Source organism: Lepidochelys olivacea, assembly GCF_965140295.1.
Source record: "Lepidochelys olivacea isolate rLepOli2 genome assembly, chromosome: 2".
Lineage (NCBI taxonomy): Eukaryota > Metazoa > Chordata > Testudines > Cheloniidae > Lepidochelys > Lepidochelys olivacea.
This window is the reverse complement of record NC_140412.1, coordinates 271,861,721-271,881,092: the sequence shown is the minus strand read 5'-3', so window position 1 is coordinate 271,881,092 and position 19,372 is coordinate 271,861,721. Positions and strand designations below refer to the sequence as shown.

The window sequence follows — 19,372 nt, the reverse complement described above, 5'->3', positions numbered from 1 at the left end:
CAACCCCCTGCTCATAGCAGGACCAACCCCAACTAAATCATCCCAGCCAGGGCTTTGTCAAGCTGGGCCTTAAAAACCTCTAAGGAAGGAGATTCCACCACCTCCCTAGGGAACCCATTCCAGTGCTTCACCACCCTCCTAGTGAAATAGTTTTTCCTAATATCCAACCTAGACATCCTGCACTGCAACTTGAGACCATTGCTCCTTTTCTGGTCATCTGCCAACACTGAGAATAGCCGAGCTCCATCCTCTTTGGACCCCCCCTTCAGTAATTCATGGCTACTATCAAATCCCCCCTCACTCTTCTCTTCTGCAGACTAAATAAGCCCAGTTCCCTCAGCCTCTCCTCATAAATCATGTGCTCCAGCCCCCTAATAATTTTTGTTGCCCTCTGCTGGATTATCCCCAATTTGTCCACATCCCTTCTGTAGTGGGGGCCCCAAAACTGGACGCAATACTGCAGATGTGGACTCACCCATACCGAACAGGGGAATAATCACTTCTCTCGATCTGCAGGCAATGCTCCTACGAATGCAGCCCAATATGCCATTAGGCTTCTTGGCAACAAGGGCGCACTGCTGACTCTCATCCAACTTCTCGTCCACTGTCACCCCCAGGTCCTTTTTGGCAGAACTGCTGCAGATCCGCTCGGTCCCCAGCCCATAGCAGCTTTGTGAAACTGGCCCAATTAAAGCACCAACTCTATAGGGTACTGATCTGGACTTTATTCCGCTGGCGCAGTACAAGTGCGATCTAATCATGCTCACATGTACCTGTGTTATCATTCCTTTTCAGTCCTGTGATCAGTTCCTCTCTATCTGTTAGGACAAGGGTTAATAAAGAAATCCCTCGTGTTGACTGCAACACTTTTTGCATTAGGAAATTGTCATCTACAATGGTTAGAAATCCCAAGGATATTTTAGTACTGCCAGCATGAGACCTCCAGCGTACTTCACTCAAATTGAAGTCTCCCATGATCATGCAGCTTTCCCCCCCTACATATTATAGATACCTGTGTAAGGAACCATTCATCATGTTTCCTACTGAGATTTTGTGATCTGATACCCCATCCTGTGCTTTATTTTAGGACATTGATCCATAAGCTCTTTCTTTTCATTCATTTTCATTGATTCGGAAACAGGGAATGCTATTTTTGACATTGAGATCATTCCCCCTGCCCTTTTGCCCACTTGATCCTTCCTAAGTATGTTATAACCATTGATTTTTAACATTCCAATTGTGCGAATCATCCCACCAGGTTTCAGCAATACCAGGTAGATCAAACTTATGCTCACAGATGAGCAATTTCAATTCCTCTTGTTTGTTACCCAGGCTCCTAGCATTGGTGTAGAGGCAATTCAGTAATTTCTTCTCTTCATGTCCTTTAGCTCCTTGATTAGTTTTGTTCTCAACACCTTGATTTTGTGCTGAGTGCTCAGATCTTCCCTCTTTTTACCCTTCCTATTTGCTATTAGTTTAACCCCCTCCGGACTACTCTAGTGAGCCTGTCTCCAAGGAGGTTGGACCCCTTCTACTGAGATGGAGGCCATCAAGCTATATAGACCCTCTTCCCGTGCGAGGTGAACCAATGTGCCACAAAACCCAAATCCTCCACCCTACACCACTTACTTAACTTGTGGTTTACTTCTGGAATCTTCTGCCTTCTGCCTTCCTTCACTTGTGAGACAGAAAGGATTTCAGAGAAGAACACTTGAACATTTTTCTTCAGCACGCTTCTGAGTTCCCTGAACCCGTTTGCTATCTGCAAGATATCCTGCAATGCAGTGACATTAGTGCTGATATGAACCATCACCAATGGATCCCTGCCTGTTGACTTCAGAAGCCTGTCCAATCTTAGAGTAACATCTCATGTCTTGGTGCTGGGAAGGCAGCATGCTGTCCTGTTGTCTGCCTGTCCCTTGCAGAATATTAGAATCATAGAATATCAGAGTTGGAAGGGACCTCAGGAGGTCATCTAGTCCAAACCCCTGCTCAAAGCAGGACCGATCCCCAATTAAATCATCCCAGCCAGGGCTTTGTTAAGCCTGACCTTAAAAACTTCAAAGGAAGGAGATTCCACCACCTCCCTAGGTAACGCATTCCAGTGTTTCACCACCCTCCTAGTGAAAAAGTTTTTCCTAATATCCAACCTAAACCTCCCCCACTGCAACTTGAGACCATTACTCCTTGTTCTGTCATCTGCTACCACGGAGAACAGTCTAGAGCCATCCTCTTTGGAACCCCCTTCCAGGTAGTTGAAAGCAGCTATCAAATCCCCCCTCATTCTTCTCTTCTGCAGACTAAAAAATCCCAGTTCCCTCAGCCTCTCCTCATAACTCATGTGTTCCAGTCCCCTAATCATTTTTGTTGCCCTCCGCTGGACTCTTTCCAATTTTTCCACATCCTTCTTGTAGTGTGGGGCCCAAAACGGGACACAGTACTCCAGATGAGGCCTCACCAATGTCGAATAGAGGGGAACGATCACGTCCCTCGATCTGCTCGCTATGCCCCTACTTATACATCCCAAAATGCCATTGGCCTTCTTGGCAACAAGGGCACACTGTTGACTCATATCCAGCTTCTCGTCCACTGTCACCCCTAGGTCCTTTTCCGCAGAAAAATCATTGGTGCCCACATGTAGAAGCAGGAAGGGGTAGCGATCCGAGGGCTTGATGAGTCTCGGCAGTCTCTCCGTCACATCGTGAATCTTAGCTCCTGGCAAGCAGCAGACTTTTCGGTTTTCCCGGTCAGGGTGGCAGATAGATGACTCAGTCCCCCTGAGGAGAGAGTCCCCGACTACCACCACCTGTCTCCTTCTCTTGGGAGCGGTGGTTGTGGAACCCCCAACCCTAGGACAGTGTATCTCATGCCTTCCAATCGGCGGAGTCTCCTTCTGCTTCCTTCCCTCAGACGTATCATCTGGTCCACTCTCCGCCTTAGGACCTGTGGAGAGAACATGAGAATGGTTACTTACCTGTATTGGCGTTGCTGGTACATGGACGTTCCCCTTTTTTCTTCTGGAGGTCACATGATGCCAAATTTCTTCACCGTCCTCCTGTCCCCGATGTGCAGCCTGCTCTGAATCTTCAGAACCTTGTGCCCGTAGAAGCATATCCTAACGTCTGTCCAGGAAATCTTCAGTTTCTCTTATGCAACGCAGGGTCGATATCTGTTGCTCCAGACCTTGAACCTTCTCTTCCAATATGGAGACCAGCTTGCACTTTGTACAGACAAAGTCGCTTCTGTCCTGTGGAAGAAAGACAAACATGGCACATCCAGTGCAGGTCACAACAGCGGAACACCCCCCGTCCATATTATCGTCCTTCTATGAGCTTCCTCAGGAGTTGTAGTAATTACTCAGAGAATCCGGCAAGATGTAACCTCAGTGGGCTCTCCCCAGGCAAACTCCTTCTGTTCGCTGCTCAGCTGGTTCGCAGCTGACTAGCGTTTTATACAGTCAGGCCCACTTAAGGCTCACCTGGAACAAAGCACTCCCAGTTCCCAGCCTTTTCAAACAACCAATCAAGCACACAGTCAAACTGTCCTCACAACAAACACTCAGATAGATACTCACCAACACAGCCTCCTTAATGCAGCTCTTAGCATACCTTAGCGTACTTTAGCGTATTCTTTTGGTTCTTCCGAGTATTGAATCTTGAACAGTGATTGTCTGTTTTCCTTGGACAGTTGGAGAACCCTTTGCAGGCACGCTTCATTTTCTTACAGGTTGGGCTGAGCTGCCATCCATATGTGTGTCCCATATTCCCTTGAACCTGCTGGATATTGAGAGGTATCTTCCAATGTTTCCATGCTGCGGACTTGGTATTGATTTGAAACTTCTAGCCATGTGGAATTCCTCCTGGTCCTCTTCTCTCTGGTGGTCACATCCTCCTCTGTCTCCAGCTGCTGTAACCTCCTGCCTCTGGTGGCTATGAATCACCAGGCCTCTTCTGTGACTTCCTCTCTCTCCAGATCCATTCTTCCTTGAACTTGGGGCATGAAGCTGGCTGTATAGGAACTCCTCAGCTTTTCTTAGTCTCAGTAGCATCCCAAGTTGCCCTGCCAATCCAAGAATCTTTTCTGTGAGTATAGCACTTCATGAAACCCTTTCTGCCTTCAGGCAGGAAAGAGAACATGGCACATCTGTTGCAGGTCACTACCAGTGTTCCATCGCTGGTCATCTTGGTATCATGCATAGCACTGCACCTGGAAGGAAAGCCTCTCCAAACTCTCTCTGAAACTCCTGTTCATTGCCTCTGTTTGCACCTCTCAAGCTCGCCTAGCAAGTGACAGTGACAGAGGCAGGGGACATACTGGCCTGTAACTCCTCCCCTTCCCATTTTGTTGTGCACGGAAGGTTGTTAGTGTTGCACCCATCATGGGTCATCATTTCATTTACCCAGAGAATCCTCTAAATAAAGCTGAAGTAATTAATTGGGTTTTACAAAAGCACACACGGAACTCTGAACTTCAGCTACCCCCATGTGATACCTCCGTGCTCTCACTGTCTGCGTCCCCACCTACCCATGGGCTAACGTGTTCAGGCATGGAGCTCAAAATATGAACAATAGGTGTCTCTGCCAGCATTCCTACAGGTGTATGTGTTCTCTGTGTGCTGCCTTGCTGGCAAGTCTCACACCGCAGCCTCCCCCGCATCAGCAAGGCTTCCCCTCCTTGCTCTCACAAATATTGTGGAACCTAGTCCATAAAGAGTACCATCTCCGGCCAAATGCACACTTGAGTACCATTCTGCAACCACTTAGGCGATGGTGAAACTGTACCTTCCTTCTGTATGATTTCATTAGCCAGGGCATTAGGGGATAAGCTGCGTCTCCCAGAATACCTGGCCCAGCCTCCACACCAGTAATACCTGGGGGCAAGCAGTTCTTTCTCCACTAATTTGACTAGTACTGCAGTCCAAAAGATCCTAGCATTGTGGACCCTCCTGCATTTAGGTCTGTAAACCTGTCACGGTGGGTCCACTAGTCCTCAGAGCACAGTGGAGAAATAACTGCTTTTGTTTTTAAATTCTCTGCCCTGGTGGGGGTGATAGTCATATGGGTTCCATCTGTAACACTTCTGCCAGGCGGAGTCAGCTGCAACAAGGGTGGGGTTCAATATCTAGAGGTTCCTCTTAACAATACAAATCATAACCAGCTCGAGCCCCCACCCAATAATTTGGGAAAGTTTAGCACTGCCCCTGGATGCCTCCAATGGCAGTAGTGGCCCCATTGTGAGTACTGAGGCTGCGACTAACAGAAGAACATTTCTATGAACAATAAAAAGGGGACACTGCATTCATTTGGGGAAACACTACAACCATGATTCAAAAACATGTGACCGTATATGAACACCCACCCCACTGTAGGTTGGGCAGTGTCCTTTGCCTCAGTTTCCCAATTTGCAGTGTGAAAGTCCAACAAAAGTGGACTGCCGTACGTTCACACGATGCAAACTGAAAATGGAGCAGGTTTTTTGAGTGCATGCTATTAGTGCAGCTCTGGGACTGTTCTTAATGGTTCCTCTGAATAGTGTGGGGGTGCCTCAGTTTCTCCTAGGCAGTTCTTAAGTCTCTAGGGGGTGGGATGAGGGTGTATGATCACTGCAGAGCCCTAGAGGGCAGGTGTGTGCAGGGGTCTGGACACAGAGAATGGCCGACACCCTGTTTCCTGGCCACTGATGGCCTGGCCCTTCCCAGCTGCAAGGTGAGAGCTAAAGAGTTGGAGAACAAAGGAATCAGGTGACCTCCTGGCCCGGGAAAGGAACAAAGCCCAGAGGAGGAGGGGCTGGAGGGAGTTTCAGTTTGGGGCTGGCTGGGACATGGAGTGAAGGGCAGACGTGGTTGTCTGGCTCACGGCCCCCCAAAATGGACCCAGCTGAGGGGTCCTGTTCTTTGCACTTGCAAGCTCTGTTTTAGACCATGTTCCTGTCGTCTAATAAACCTTCTGTTTTACTGGCTGGCTGAGAGTCACGTCTGACTGCGGAGTTGGGGGGCAGGACCCTCTGGCTTCCCCAGGACCCTGCCTGGGCGGACTTGCTGTGGGAAGCGCACGGAGGGGCACAGGAGGCTGAATGCTCCGAGGTCAGACCCAGGAAGGTGGAAGCCGTGTGAGCTGTGTGTCCTGAAGACAGGCTGCTCACAGAAAGGCGACTGCCCCAGAGTCCTGACTGGCTTCTTGGGGAGCAGTTCCAGAGTATTGCCCAGGGACTCCATGACAAGCTCCTGTACTGAGAGTTACCTGGTGCACATCAAACTCTTCAGATTAAATCCCCTGTGTAGACACACCCTGAGACGGATTTACGGAATCTCAGGAAAGCAGGCAAGAAGGTTCCACAGAACTGGGCTCTGATGCAAACTTTGCTCACCATTCTAACCGGGTCTCTAAGTACTGTACTGCAGCAATAAATGCTGTTTTGTTTGGGCAAGACTTGTACTAAATCACTACAAATATTTACTGAAGATGTAAAAGTCTATCAAAAGGAGTTTGAAATCAGCTGGACTTGCTGTTGAGAGCACAGGAAGAGAACCAGGACAGCTGAAGCCAACAGGCCCCGTCTCAGAGTTGAGAGGGCTCCAGGGCTCACCCTGGTAAAAAGCTACAGCATGGGGCTGGCTTACAAGCGAGGTATAGCACACACCAGTAAAGCCGTGACAGGGTGTCTCAGGGTTGCACCCACAGAGAGTGTGACTTCCAGGACGAGAGCCTTGTGCAGGGAGGTGCCTGGCCCCATGGATCCTGGCGGGGATTGGCAGCACGGTGACTGGGAGGAATGGCTCTGTGTCCTGGTTCTCACATCCCTATGTTCCTTCTCCCCACAGGTCTGGAAAGGCTGCCTGCAACGCAGATGCACTAAGCTGGAGAGACAGAGGGAGATGGCTTTTATCGGGATGGTTAGTCCCTCCCTAGCTCTCAATGCGTGCCTTCCCCCCGCCCCCGAGCCCAGTCTTGACACATGGCCCTGGCTGCATTGTCCACCTGTCCCTCCCCACTCAACCCGTCTCAACATATGCTCTCCCCCACCCAGTGGCATTGCCCCGAGTACTCTCTCCCCAACCTCAATATAAGCCCCACCCCTCATATTCATTAGGTTATTTGCAGTGGGGGAGGTTTAGGTTGGATATTAGGAAAAACTTTTTCACTAGGAGGGTGGTGAAACACTGGAATGCGTTGCCTAGGGAGGTGGTGGAATCTCCTTCCTTAGAAGTTTTTAAGGTCAGGCTTGACAAAGCCCTGGCTGGGATGATTTAATTGGGGATGGGTCCTGCTTTTGTGCAGGGGGTTGGACTAGATGACCTACTGAGGTCCCTTCCAACCCTGATATTCTATGATTCTATGATTTATTTATTGTACCCACAAACAATACACATTACTCTGGCCCAGAATGCAGCTGACTCTAGGTGGGAGCAGTCTCGGTACTCAGGACATCTCTGTGGCCGGTGTCGTGGCTCTGGATATGTTGAGGAGGGGGCAGACACAACGTGCTGCAGCAGCTGCTCCCGATCTATAGCTTCACAGGTTCCAAGACCATTGTGGGATCATTGTGACCATCTAGTCTGACCTGGGCCAGAGACCTGCTGCACAATAATTCCTAGAGCAGAACTGTTAGAAACACATCCCATCAGGATTTAAAACTGGTCAGTGACGGGGAAGCCGCCATGTCCCTTGGGAAATGGATCCAATTTGCCAGCTCCTCGCTGTCAAAAATTGACACCTTATTTCCAGTCTGAATTTGTCTAACTTCAGTTTGCAGGTTTTGAGTCCCACTGCACCCTCCCTTTGTGGGAATGCTGAGGGATGGGGTCGGGATAGTCTATGGCTGGTCTCCCCCTGGGTGTGTGTCGAGGGCAGGCCCTGCAGGTCTCAGTCTGTCTCTCTGGGTACATGGCTGGTGGGAATAGGCCAGAGCGGCTGTCAGTGCGGCCCCACTCTGTGTCCCTCTCGCTGGGCTGGGTCCCAAGGAGGCGGTGCTGCGGGGGCCGCTGCTCTAGTGCATCATTAGAAACCGTTCCACATGGCGCAGGCAGGAGCAGTAAGGCACTCGCAGGGAAATGAGCTGGTGATGGATGGCTTCAGCGCAGAGAAAGCCATTAGGGTGAAATATGAACCCCCTAATGAAGTGCAGCCGCGGCTACACTGCCTGCGGTGAGAGAGACGGAGTGACTTCCACAGACTCCTGCTGCTCAGCACCAGGGTCAGGCGGGGGAGGGGGAGCGCTGTCAGGGGGTGACCTGCACCCTGCACTCCGCAGCCTTGCCGGTCCTGCCTGGGACAGGCTGCTACCCCCAAACCCTAGGGACCCCGACCTCCATGACCTCCTGGGATGTCTGCCGTGGGCAGCTTCATTTCAGACAAGCAAATGTCATTCCAGGCCTAACAGACGCTGACCCTATTGTCTGCAAGGATCTGAGGTCTCCTGCCGCCACCCCATCATGATGGCACTGGGACGGACCCCAGTGTGTGAGGGGTTATGGGATCTCTTCTCCCCTTTCTCCATTCAGAGCAGGTCCATCAGGAGTGGGACGGACCCCAGTGTCTGAGGACTTATGGGATCTCTTCTCCCCTCCCCACATTCAGGGCAGGTCCATGAGGACTGGAACAGACCCCAGTGTCTGAGGGGTTATAGGCTCTCTTCTCCCCTTTCCCCATTCAGGGCAGGTCCATCAGGACTGGGACGGACGCCAGTGTCTGAGGGCTTATGGGATCTCTTTATCCCCCACCATGTGGCACCGAAATGCACCCTGGTGTTTAAGTGGATATGGGAAACCTGTCCGCCCCACCCAGGCTATCAATACCAGGATGGACCTGAGTGTTTGAGGGGATGTGGGATCCACAGAGCCCCTCTGTGTCTGGGTGCTGCCCCAGGCAGGCACGCTCGTGAATACTGCATACCCTCCTTGCCCCTGTTCCTCCCCTCTCTGCACCTCCTGCCCTGGGGGAAGTTGGGGAGCAGCCTCATGGTATAAGAATCATCCCCCCCCAATTCGCGCTGCAGGATTGTTGCTGTCCCAAGGCTCCAACACAGCATAGTAATGGCCCAGTTCCCTCTGTTTGCTCCAAACAAACTTCAGAAGTGCTCCCTGATAAGGTCCCATTGGCAGCCTAACCTTTCTCCACTGGGCCAGATTCTGCTCTCCCTGAGGCTGGTTTTACATTGGTGTAACTCCAGTGGGACAGGTCCTATGCTGTGTCTCCTGACAGGCACAGCTCAGGGGGAGATGGAGCAAAGGCGGGTTTATGCCACATCTAGACTGTCCAGACTCTGCTGCTGCAGTGGCTGAATCAGATCCCGTGTGAGCGAGAGAGCGAGAGAGCAGCCCCAGCAACCTCCGCTTTATGGCAGCCTCCCCATAGATGCCTAGGGATGGCTCTGCAGCCCCGAAGCCCCACAGGACTGAACGCTCTGACCAGGCCTCTCCCTGGCCTGTCCCTACAGTGGGGCCTGCAGGAGTGGGGACAGAATAAGACCACGCTTGCTCTGGCCCTGGGAAATTCCATCTGACCTAACTACAGGCCCTTCATGGTCCTGATACACTGCCAGAGTGGCATATGGAGTCAGAGTAGGGGCCTGAGGCTATCTCATTGACCTTGGCTGGATTACTCCTGCTTAGCACATGAAAAAAGAACCAGGCCCAATAGCCTGGTTTAAGTGATTTCGTTTTAAGAATAGCGGTTCCCTAAATCCACTGATCATCTTCTCTGACATCTTGCATAGCCCAGGGCAAAGAATCTCACTAGGGTGATGCACCTTTCTATGGGCCAGATAGAAAAGTGCTCCACTCCATGCAAAGCAAGAAGCAGCTAAAGCCAGATGGCAAAAACAATTGCTCCCTACCTCCGTTCCAAACCAACAAATATGTACTGGGGCAGTTCTGTGGTGCTGCAGGAGTTAGTGTCACTGGGTGGAGGAAAGATGGGTTTAGAAGAAGCCATGAGTTTGCGTAGCACTGCGACGCCATTAGGCATTGCTCCACCACACAGCCCATCCCAAGGCAGGAAGGGAGACCCTGTCCTGGGGCTGGGGCTACCCCGAGATACTGAGGAGTGTGGCTTCTGGCCACAGCACTTATTTAGTTTGCCCTGCCAACAGGGTGTCGTATTGAATGAATTGATCACTGCTCAGAACATCAAAGTGCCCTTGTTTCACCCTGCTGCCACACCCTCTCTTCTCCCTTCCCAGCCCCACATGCAGGCCAGGCCCTGGCACTATGCCCAAGCCCCATATAACTGCTGCTGCTCTCCCAACCCCTTGGTGCTCTCCCCCAGCCCCTTTTTCTATGCTGAGCTCTGCATGGCACAGAAGATTGAGCCCTGGGGAAGGGGGCAAAGGTGGTCGTCCTCCTTATCCCCCACGTTGATGTTCTGCCAGCGCTAGGCTCAGCATGGCCCAGGTGTCAGTGGATCTACTCCAGGCTCTTCCCACCACACCCCAGAGCCCAGGATGGCCATGGTGCTCTGTGCTGGGGAGGCTTCCCCATAAGAACAGCCACACTGGGTCAGGCCAAAGGTCCATCCAGACCAGTATCCTGTCTTCTGACAGTGGCCAGGGCCAGGTGCTTCAGAGGGGATGACCAGGAAAAGGCAATTATCAAGTGGTCTGTCCCTTGTTGTCCAGTTCCAGCATCTGGCAGTCAAGAGGCTTAGGGACACCCAGAGCATGGGGTTGCATCCCTGACCATCTTGGCTAATAACCATTCATGGACCTATCTGCCATGAGTTTATCTAATTCTTTTCTGAATCCAATTATACTTTTGGCCTTCACAACATCCTCTGGCAATGAGTTCCACAGGTTGACTGTGTGTTGTGTGAAGAAATACTTCCTTTAGTTTGTTTTAAACCTGCTGCCTATTAATTTTATCGGGTAACCCCTCATTCATGTGTTTTGTCAAGGAGTAAATAACACTTCCTTATTCACTTTCTTCATACCAGTCATGATTTTATAGACCTCTATCATATCCCGCCTTAGTCGTCTCTTTTCTAAATGAAACAGCCCCAGTCTTTTTAATCTCTCCTCATCTTTAATCTCTCCTCTCTTTAAGCTTCTCCTCAAATGGAAGCTGTTCCATACCCCTAATAATTTTTGTTGCCCTTCTCTAAATAAGAATGGCCATACTGGTCAGACCAAAGGTCCATCTAGCCCAGTATCCTGTCTTCCAACAGTGGCCAATGCCAGGTGCCCCAGAGGGAATGAACAGAACAGGTAATCATCCAGTGATCCATCCCCTATTGCTCATTCCCAGCTTCTGGCAAACAAAGGCTACAGATACCATCCCTGCCCATTCTGGTTAATGGCTATTGATGGACCTATCCTCCATGAACTTATCTAGCCTATTAATTTCATTTGGTGACCCCTAGTCCTTGTGTTATGAGAAGTAGTAAACAACACTTCCTTATCTACTTTCTCTACACCAGTCATGATTTTGTAGACCTCAATCATATCCCCCCTTATCTGTCTCTTTTCCAAACTGAAAAGTCATAGTCTTATTAATCTCTCCTCATACAGAATCTGTTCCATACCCCTAATCATTTTTGTTGCCATTTTCTGAACCTCTTCCAATTCCAATATATCTTTTTTGAGATGGGGTGACCACATCTGCATGCAGTATTCTAGATGTGGGCATACGATGGATTTATATAGAGGCAACAATATTTCTGTCCTATTGTCTATCCCTTTCTTAATTATTCCCAGCATTCTGTTCGCTTTTTTGACTGCCGCTGCACATTGAGTGGATGTTTTCAGAGAACTATCCACAATGACTCCAAGATCTCTTGAGTGGTAACAGCTAATTTAGACCCCATCATTTTATATATGTACTTGGGATTATGCTTTCCAATCTGCATTACTTTGCATTTATCAACATTAAATTTCATCTGCCATTTTGTTGCCCAGTCACCCAGTTTTGAGAGATCCTTTTGTAGCTCTTTGCAGTCTGCCTGGGTCTTAACTATAGTAATTTTGTATCATCTGCAAATTTTGCCACCTCACTCTTTACCCCTTTTTCCAGATCATTTATGAATATGTTGAATGGGACTGGTCCCAGAACAGAACCCTGGGGGACACCACTATTTACCTTTCTCCATTCTGAAAAAATGGCCATTTATACCTACCCTTTTTTCCTGTCTTTTAACCAGGTACCAATTCATGAGAGCACCTTCCCTCTTATCCCATTGCAGCTTACTTTGTGTAAGAGCCTTTGGTGAGGGACCTTGTCAAAGGCTTTCTGAAAATCTAAATACACTACATCCACTGGATCTGCTTGTTGACCCCCCTCAAAGAATTCTTGAAGTGGTTTCCATCATAGAACATTAGGGATGAAAGAGACCTCAGGAGATCATCTGGTCCAACCCTCTGCTCAAAGCAGGACCAACACCAACTAAATCATCCCAGCCAGGGCTTTGTCAAGCTGGGCCTTAAAAACCTCTAAGGATGGAGAGTCCACCACCTCCCTAGGTAACCCATTCCAGTGTTTCACCACCCTCCTAGTGAAACAGTGTTTCCTAATATCCAACCTAGACCTCCCCCACTGCAACTTGAGACCATTACTCCTTGTTCTGTCATCTGCCACCACTGAGAACAGCCGAGCTCCATCCTCTTTGGAACTCAACCCCACTTCGGTTGCTGCTATCAAATCTCCCCCTCACTCTTCTCTTCTGCAGACTAAATAACTACAGTTCCCTCAGCCTCTCCCCGTAAGTCATGTGCCCCAGCCCCCTAATCGTTTTCGTTGCCCTCCGCTGGACTCTCCAATTTGTCCACATCCCTTCTGTAGTGGGGGGACCAAAACTGGATGCAATACTCCTGGTGTGGCCTCACCAGTGCCGAATAGAGGGGAATAATCACTTCCCTCGATTTGCTGGCAATGCTCCTACTAATACTGCCCAATATGCCGTTGGCCTTCTTGGGAACAAGGGCACACTGCTGACTCATATCCAGCTTCTCATCCACTGTAATCCCCAGGTCCTTTTCTGCAGAACTGCTGCCTAGCTAGTCAGTCCCCAGCTTGTAGCGGTGCATGGGATTCTTCCGTCCTAAGTGCAGGACTCTGCACTTGTCCTTGTTGAAGCTCAGCAGATTTCTTTTGGGCCAATCTTCCAATTTGTTTAGGTCACTCTGGATCCTATCCCTACCCTCCAGCTTATCTACCACTCTCCCCAGTTTAGTGTCATCTACGAACTTGCTGAGGGTGCAATTCATCCCATTATCCAGATAATTAATAAAGATGTTGAACAAAACTGTCCCCAGGACCAACCCCTGGGGCACTCCGCTTGATACTGGCTGCCAACTAGACATCGAGCCGTTGATCACTACCCATTGAGCCCGACTATTGTATAAAGGGTTTTCAGTTTGGTTCAATGGCTCTTGAGCACCCCCACTATACAAGTTGTTCCAGCAGCCCTGGTAGAGTGGAGAGGATTAGGCTGCAGGGTGGAGAGGTTGGGGTGTGCAGTGGGGAGTTGGCTGCAGGGGGAGGTCAGGAGTGTGGCTGCAGGGCAAGGAGGGGCTGCAGGATGGCAGGAGTTTTCTCTGCTTCCTTGAGGATTTTCCTGAGTAGATTTGTGCTGTTTGCGAGGGAAGCAGAGAGCTCCTTGGTTTGCCGAGTGGTCATGGGGTGGGGTGGGGTGGGGCCAGGCCATCGGAGAGCAGCCCCTGTGAGGAATGGTTGGTGTGGGCCACGCGCCGCTTTCCCATTAGCGCGTGTTTAGTTCAGCGTTTTAAATAATTGTGTCCTCAGAATGATATTTAAAATCCATTTGGGAGGCAATGAGGCAGGAAAGTGCCTGTGCCATTGTGATGACGCCGCGCGGGAAGCACCACACATGCATATTACAAACTCATTACGGGGCAATTTACACACGCACTGCTCGCCTTCGCACACAATTTCTCCCTGATGCTGCTAATGTCCCTTCCAGGTCGCACACTCTCCCGGCTCGTTGTCACCCAGTACTACCGCCTGCACCCAGAGGACCAGAGACCGGGGCAGGGGAAACAAGGGAGCAAGGCCAGAGCAGGGTTGGGGCCCACTGCCATGGCAGGAAATGGAGGCTCTGAGATCTATCCAGCCAGTGCTAATGGCTCTGACATCCCCCTTACTAGTCTCCCAACCTGCCCCCTACCCCCGGTCAGTACAGAGCTGGGCCTGTGCCCCAGTGCCCTGTCCTGCTCGTGCTCCCCCACACCTTGGTCAGTTCAGGGGTGTTCCCATGTTCCTGCCCTCCATCTTTCTGGTCCTCCCCCTGCAGGCCCCAGATCCCAAGGCCTTGGGCCTGTCAGGCACCATGCTGCGGGCCCAGCTTGGGGAGGAGTTCCGGCACCTGCGGCAGGCTGACTATGAAGCCGAGTACCAGCAGGCCCTGATGAGCATCCAGGAAGGGCTCTACGAGATGGAGGGACCTGCCATGAGGGAGGAGATGAAGGAGCAGCTCCGGCAGTGGTTCATCGAGTGCCAGTGAGTGTGCACGGCTGCATGGGCCCTTCCCATGCCCCTCCATGTTCCCATCCCTTTCGTGGGCTCCCTGCTGCCCCGCAGTCACCACACTCCTCACCCCACTCCTCCTATGCCACCCCAGTGCTCTGCAGCCCACCCCTGTGCCACTGTCTCCCCGTCCAGCCAAACCTGCAGCCAGGGCTGGCTCCAGCGTTTTTGCCACCCCAAGCGGCAAAAAAACAAATAAAAAAACCTTGCCGCTGAACACAGAGGCGGAGTGATGGAGCAGCCGCCGAATTCCCGCCACTGCCAAGGGCTGATTGCCACCCCAGAGCCTGACATCCTGCCACCCCTTTACATTTGCTGCCCCAGGCACCGGCTTGGTTCGCTGGTGCCTGGAGCTGGCCCTGCCTGCCGCACTGATCCATCTGCTCACTGTCTCCCCCATTCCAAGCACACTTCCCAGCCTGCCCTCTCTCTCCTCGGCTCCCTCACTGCCCAGGCCTCCCATGATCCCCAGGGCGCACCTGGCAGTGGCCTGCAGCTAACGAACTAGCACAGGGCTTTTGCCTGGGACATGCTCACTGGGTCACGGCTGAGTGCTGACATTCATGTTTTCCTTCCACAGCGACCTGACCGGCCGCTTCCCCGAATTCCCTGACAAGGAGATTGGAGGCTCCAGCATCCTTTTTGCAGAAAAGACTCCAGAGCAGGTATCAGGGCAGGACCCAGGCTAGGGGGCTGAGGCTAATGAGCCGATAGCAGGAGAGTGGGACCTTTCCTCTATAGGGGGCACCAGCTCCAATGCAGCCCAGGGTGTGGGGAATGGAATATGGGTGACTGGCTCTGAGCTGGAGAGTGGCTGGCTCAGGTGGACAGGGAATGGGAAATGGGGCCTTTTTCCGCTAAGAGGGGCCAGCTCTGATCCAGCCCCAGGTCAGAAAGGACTCTCAGCTATACTCGCCTCCACACTGCTGCACCCTGAGCTCTGCCAGGAGCAGCCGCCTGCCCCCTGGAGACTCAAGGAGCTCTGCCCTTCCCCCCCCCCCCAAGTCACATCCTGCTGTGGCCTTGGGACTCTGGCACGGAGGGGTAGGTCCAGCTGGCTGGGATTTCCGCAGGTCAAAGCTGAGCTGGACCTCCTGGAAGATGAGGGACAGAGGAAGAAGGATAAGAAAGATAAAGAGAAGACTAAGGAAGAAAAGCAGAAGAAAGGCAAGGACAAGAAACAGGTGAGAGGCTGGCAGGTAGTGGGGCAGGGGAAAGCCCCATGGCAGGGATAGAGTACTCCAAATGTGGGGAGCAAGGGGGGCACATGGATTGAAGGAGTGGGGCAGAGTTTGATGGTGGCACATGGAGGGTAGTTCTGGGGCAGGGCCAGGCACTGCTTGTTCCTTGTGTCCTAGGGCTCCCCCCAAGGGTTTCCCCCCAGTAGTGGTTCAGTTCATTTTAGTAACTTGCTGGGTTTGGGGTTTTTTTTCCAGGAAGAAGATGAAGGTTTGAAACTGGCTCTGTCCAAATTCCTGCCAGTGATCAGCGAGGGCTTCACACAGTATCAGAGTGAGGGGGACCTGAGCCTGGGGCAGTGGGGGGACCTAAGAGCACCGCTCTGACCTGTACGGACCCAGGAGCAGGGTGGCGGGGGGTCGTGAGCAGGTTAGGGCAGGACTAACAGAGAGACCCGGCCCTGAACTCTGCTACCTGGCTTGGGTGGTGCAGTTGTGACTTTCTGGCCTGGGATGAGAACATCCGGCCTGGCCCAGTTACTGGAGTTTAGTCACTTTTGCCTGGGTCTTGCTGTGTTAGACCAAGACGACTCATCCCCTGTACTGCCCCCCTGTGCCCACGACCCCTGAACCCTCCACCCTGTGGGCAGGGGAGGCACACACCTGCCCTGCCGAGCTCAGGGCTTAGGGTCTGGCTGAGCTGGGGAACAACCAGCACAGAGCTTGTGTTACACCAGGGAGATCTGCCATTGCTGAGCTGATGAAGCCATGGCACAGAGGCAGCTGTGCCATCTCCGGTAATACCCTTCCCTACACAGCTAGGTTGTTATCCTGGGCCACTCACATGTTCACATTGGGCAACTGGTTTTGTAAAATCTGGCATATTCTTGCCTTGGGCATTAGTCACTGTGCTACTGTGTCATTTCCTGCTGACATGGAGAGCTGGAAGCCTATCCGCAGGCTGCACTGAGCTCCTTGGGCCTCATTGATCTTAGCCAGACTGTCACACGTGCATTTGAGACAGTTTTCTTTTGAGAGTCCGTAGGTGCCTGCAGGGCATGGCTAGGCTTTGCTTATGGGATCACTGCTGTATGGGATTAAAACGCAGAGAACTTTACTGGGCTTAAATCCTTTCCTAATATTATTTTCCCATGTAAGTGATTGCTATAGATACCCCGGGGTTGTTGCGTGATTATAAAATTGCGGGGGGGAGGTGGATGGGAAGAGGGAAGTTGTGCTGAGATATTCTCCCGATTAAAATGTGGTCCACACAGTGAAAAGGTGAACACCCCAAGGGAAAGCAATCAGTGCCCCCAGGAGGAGGGGGAGGGAAGGCAGAGCTGGGAGGGGCAAAAGCAGCATCTGACCTGTCCCCCTTCCCTGCAGCCATCTGGGGGAATCGGGATGAGTCCAATAACTTCGAACAGCGCTACGAGCCAGAGTTGATCAAAGCCCAGAAGAGGAAGGAGGTGGAGAAGGAGCTGCGCCTGCAAGTGAGGGGCAGAGACAGGGCTGTGTCATGGGGATACCAGGGGGCTCGCCCTGCTGAGGAATCACTGCCCCAGGGACTGCATCCTGAGTGTGGGGTGGCTCTGAGGTCCCCTGAGGTTGGCTTTAGGGGAGGGGAGCTGTGGCTCTGGGTTCCCCTCATTCAGGGGTGCTGGGGGGTGAGTGGGGCTCCCAGTTCCACTAGTGTGAGGGGGGAAAAGTCTCTGTTGTTCAGGGAATAAGTGGGGGGTCTTTGCTTTAGGGGAGCTGTGGCTCTGGGTTCCCCTGGTTCAGGGGTGCTGGGGGGTGAGTGGGGCTCCCAGCTCCACTGGTGTGAGGGGGGATAAGTCTCTGTTGTTCAGGGATTAAGTGGAGGGGTCTCTGCTTTAGGGGAGCTGGGGCTCTGGGTTCACCTGGTTGAGCAGTGCTGGAGGATGAATGGGGCTCCCAGGTCCCCCAGGTGTGAGCTGGGCACTGGCTCAAGATGTTAGGTGGGTTTTTAAAATTGTAGCTGGACTGAAGCCCCGGCTGCTGTCACCCAAGATGGCGGCCATGCCCCTGTAGCCCTTGTGGGGGGCTGCAAGGCTGCCTCTAGTGAAGATGGCTGCCATGCCCCTTGTGTGCAGTGGGATGGAAGCCAGGCTGCCGTCAGGGAAGATGGCCGTCCACTGTTCTCCGTGCATCCCAAGCAGAAGACAGTGAGGGATAGCGGGGAGCCTGGGGGGAGGGAACATGTAGGGAAGAAGACTGTTCAGTGGGGAGTTTCTGGGCTTGTGGGGAGGCCCCAGTTGCTGTCTCAAGGGCTGTCTCCCCCCAGGTGGATGAGCTGATGCGAGAGGAGTTGCAGCTACTGAAACTGGCTGTGGATCGAGATGAGGGGAAATCTCACATGGCAAAGAAGAGCAACAAGGTCAGAGGGTGTGTCCTGTACCCCAGGGCCCCCCAAAGGCGAGGGGGTGCACTCACTGGGGGACAGCCCTGGGGACCTATGCCAGCGACTGGGGATGGAGTGATATTACTCGGCCCACAGATGGGGGGACTCTCACAAAGGGTGGGGGGCTGGCACTGGAGACATGGAGACGGGGAGAGGACCCTTACATGGTGGTGGTGGTGGGGGCTCTCAGCCTGCTTAGAGGTTAAGGTTTGTTGTTCTTTTCCCAGCAAAAGAAAGGGAAGAAAGGTGGGAAAAAGGAGAAAGATTTAACTCCGGACAGGTATCATCCCTGACCCCCTTTCCTTGGAGGAGACCCCAGACATGGACTCATAGGTGGTACCCACTCTTGGCCCTGTACGATCCCTGGGGGGAACCCCCTGTGACAGGTTGGATCACAGAAACCCCCTGAGGCTGCCAACTGATGTGCCAAGACTACTTCTGCCCCTGCTTTTCCTGCCCTCCCAGCTTGGGGCTTCAGTGCCCTGCCTGGTTTGAGCCAGACCTGCTAGCCTGCTGCAAACTCAGACCCAGGTCTGAACCACGTCCCCTGACAGCTATAGGCTTAAACTGAAAGCAGCTTAGGGAGTGTTTCTGTCTTTAACACTCAGATGACCAAGTCCCAATGCAGTCCAAACCCCAAATAAATCCGTTTTACCCTGTATAAAGCCTATACAGGGAGATATGCACAGCTGTTTGCCCCCCCCCCCAGGTATTAACACATACTCTGGGTTAATTAATAAGTAAAAAGTGATTTTATTAAATACAGAAAGTAGGATTTAAGTGGTTCCAAGTAATAACAGACATAACAAAGTGAATTACCAAGCAAAATAAAATATAACACGCAAATCTATGTCTAATACCGTAAGAAAGCTGAATGCAGATAAAAACCTCACCCTCAGAGGAATTCCAGTAAGCTTCCTTTTACAGACTAGTCTCCTTCTAGTCTGGGTCCAGCACTCACTCACACCCCCTGTAGTTACTGTCCTTTGTTCCAGTTTCTTTCAGGTATCTGGGGGGTGGAGAGGCTACCTCTTTAGCCAGCTGAAGACAAAATGGAGGGGTCTCCCACGGGCTTAAATAGACTTTCTCTTGTGGGAGGAGACCCCCTCCTCTCTCCTATGCAAAGTCCAGCTCCAAGATGGAGTTTTGGAGTCACCTGGGCAAGTCACATGTCCATGCATGACTCAGTTTTTAGAGGCAGCAGCCATTGCCCACATGGTATCTTGAATGTCTCCAGGAAGACCTCTTATGTGGTTTGGGGCCTTCCAACATCCATTGTTCATTAAAGAAGCTGACCAA

At 51.8% G+C, this 19,372-nt stretch overlaps 1 protein-coding gene across 1 annotated transcript in view; it reads left to right on the top strand.

Annotated features, from left to right (window-relative positions):
* DRC11L (dynein regulatory complex subunit 11 like) overlaps nt 1-19,372 on the top strand; it is a gene marked incomplete at both ends in the record, with an annotated part of 75,851 nt that overhangs the window by 35,583 nt on the left and 20,896 nt on the right. The window contains 7 exons of the mRNA XM_084621148.1: nt 14,241-14,446; nt 15,054-15,138; nt 15,547-15,657; nt 15,910-15,985; nt 17,038-17,144; nt 17,957-18,049; nt 18,301-18,353. Coding sequence (XP_084477274.1) covers nt 14,241-14,446; nt 15,054-15,138; nt 15,547-15,657; nt 15,910-15,985; nt 17,038-17,144; nt 17,957-18,049; nt 18,301-18,353 — 731 coding nt within the window. The remainder of the gene's footprint in view (nt 1-14,240; nt 14,447-15,053; nt 15,139-15,546; nt 15,658-15,909; nt 15,986-17,037; nt 17,145-17,956; nt 18,050-18,300; nt 18,354-19,372) is intronic.